Source organism: Physeter macrocephalus, chromosome 8, assembly GCF_002837175.3.
Source record: "Physeter macrocephalus isolate SW-GA chromosome 8, ASM283717v5, whole genome shotgun sequence".
In the NCBI taxonomy this organism is placed as follows: Eukaryota; Metazoa; Chordata; class Mammalia; order Artiodactyla; family Physeteridae; genus Physeter; species Physeter macrocephalus.
This window is the reverse complement of record NC_041221.1, coordinates 151,297,823-151,300,480: the sequence shown is the minus strand read 5'-3', so window position 1 is coordinate 151,300,480 and position 2,658 is coordinate 151,297,823. Positions and strand designations below refer to the sequence as shown.

Here is a 2,658-nt window from a genome sequence, read left to right as displayed (position 1 = left end):
TCGTGCCCCGGTCCGGGAAGATCCCACATGCCGCAGAGCGGCTGGGCCCGTGAGCCGTGGTCGCTGCGCCTGTGCGTCTGGAGCCTGTGCTCCGCAACGGGAAAGGCCACAACAGTGAGAGGCCCGCGTAACGCAAAAAATAAAATAAAATAAAATAAAAGAAGGTAGTAGGCCTGTCCCATGCTTGTGCATCAGGAACAACTATATAATTTGCACGTCCCAGCACAAAATGAAAATGTGCGGACCCTTGTTAGAAAATGATTAAGTATTCCAAGATGGTGACAGCAGAGCATTAAACCAGTCAAGAGCCTCTGTGGGCTCTATACTACTGCACACCCACAAAGCTGACGCTACTGTGTAACCTCCCCTAGTTTGTTAGGACCACCCAGCTACTTTCTGGAGCTGTAGAATCCTAAAGGACAAGCAGCTGTGCCCCAGGGCTGGCCATTTCTAGAGATTTCAAGATCCCCCCTCCACTCCCATTCTCTAGGCAACCAGGAAGGTAAGATTACTCTTATTCTTTTTAAATCTTTTTTTTTCCCCCGTCTCATTCATATGAGAAAGAGACCCGTTGCTTCTCTGTAACTAGCTCAGTACCAGGCTAACAACAACCCCCAATGAGGCTTCTAGTCTGAGCAGTCCCAGAGCAGAACTCACAAGGGCCCCCATCTCTTACCACGATGGAGGTCAGGTCCTCACTCTCAAAGCGGCTGATGGCCTGGTCCAAGGATTTATACATGGCGGCAGAGATGCGCTGGGTAATGAGTCTGTTCAAGTCAATTGATCTACCCAACAGCTGCATGAAAGAGAGAGAGAGAGAGAGAGGGAGAGATACAAGGTTACTTAAGGTTTGTTTGCACAGGCACATGACAACTAAATGCAATGCACTGACAGGAAATTGTACTAAAATTATAAAGAACATGACCAGGACAAATAGGGACTCTATGAAGAAAACAGTATTATTAAATTTCCTGAGTATGATAATTCTATTTGGATGATGAAAGAATGTCCTTGTTCTTAGGAGATACACGCTGAGGTATCAGCGGTAAAGTGTCATATGTCTCCAACTTACTCTCAACTGGCTAAGAAAAAAGTATGTATATTAAAATATATATTTTATTATAGTGGGTTGGCCAAAAAGTTCATTTGGTATTTTTCTGTAAGATGTTACAAACATTTTGGTCAACCTAATATTTATATATAAATATGTTTTTTAAATTATATATACTATAAACATATATTTAAACTACACTTACTATATTTATGAGAGAAAAAACACATACATGAGTAAAAGAAAGTGAATCAAATGTGGTTAAAACATGAATAATCATGAAGCTGGCTACAAAGTATATCTGTGTGTTTACTGTGTTATTCTTTGATGAACACAGATGTCAAAATGCTGAACAAAATACCAGCAAACAGAATCCAACAGCACATTAAAAGGCTCATACACCATGACCAAGTGGGATTTATCCCAGGAATGCAAGGATTCTTCAATATATGCAAATCAATCAATGTGATACACCTCATTAACAAATTAAGGAATAAAAACCATATGATAACCTCAATAGATGCAGAAAAAGCTTTTGACAAAATTCAACACCAATTTATGATAAAAACTCTCCAGAAAATGGGCATAGAGGGAACGTACCTCAACGTACATAGAAAATCCTAAAGATACCACCAGAAAACTACTAGTGCTAATCAATGAATTTGGTAAGGTTGCAGGATACAAAATGAATGCACAGAAATCTCTGGCATTCCTATAGACCAACAATGAAAAATCAGAAAGAGAAATTAAAGAAACACTCCCATTTACCACTGCAGCAAAAAGAGTAAAATACCTAGGAATAAACCTGCCTCAGGAGGGGAAAGGCATGTACTCAGAAAACTATAAAACAGTAATGAAACAAATCAAAGATGACGTAAACAGATGTAGAAATATACCATGTTCTTGGATTGGAAGAAACAATATGGTGAAAATGATTAGACTACCCAAAGCAATCTACAGATTCAAACCAATCCCTATCAAACTACCAATGGCATTCTTCACAGAATTAGAACAAAAAATTTTACAACTGATATGGAAACACAAAAGACCCTGAATAGCCAAAGAAATCTTGAGAAAGAAAAACGGAGTTGGAGGAATCAGGCTCCCCGACTTCAAACTGTACCACAAAGCTACAGTAATCAAGACAGTATGGTACTGGCACAAAAACAGAAATATAGATCAATGGTACAAGACAGAATGCCCAGAGAAAAACCCACGCACATAGGGGCACCTAATTTACGACAAAGGAGGCAAGAACATACAATGGAGAAAAGACAGCCTCTTCAATAAGTGGTGCTGGGCCAACAAACCAGCTTTACAACAAACGCTAAAGGAACATCTCTAGGCAGAAAACACAAGAGAAGGAAAACACCTACAATAAAAAAACCCAAAACAATTAAGAAAATGGTAATAGGAGCATACATATCGATAATATCCTTAAATGTAAATGGATTAAATGCTCCAACCAGAAGACATAGACTGGGTGAATGGATACAAAAACAAGACCCATATATATGCTGTCTACAAGAGACCCACTTCAGACCTAGGGACACATACAGACTGAAAGCGAGGGGATGGAAAAAGATATTCCATGCAAATGGAAAGCA

At 39.4% G+C, this 2,658-nt stretch overlaps 1 protein-coding gene across 1 annotated transcript in view; it reads right to left on the bottom strand.

Annotated features, from left to right (window-relative positions):
* CYFIP2 (cytoplasmic FMR1 interacting protein 2) overlaps nt 1–2,658 on the bottom strand; it is a 139,648-nt gene that overhangs the window by 66,901 nt on the left and 70,089 nt on the right. The window contains exon 21 of the mRNA XM_024117220.3: nt 677–796. Within this exon, the coding sequence (XP_023972988.1) occupies nt 677–796 (120 nt within the window). The remainder of the gene's footprint in view (nt 1–676; nt 797–2,658) is intronic.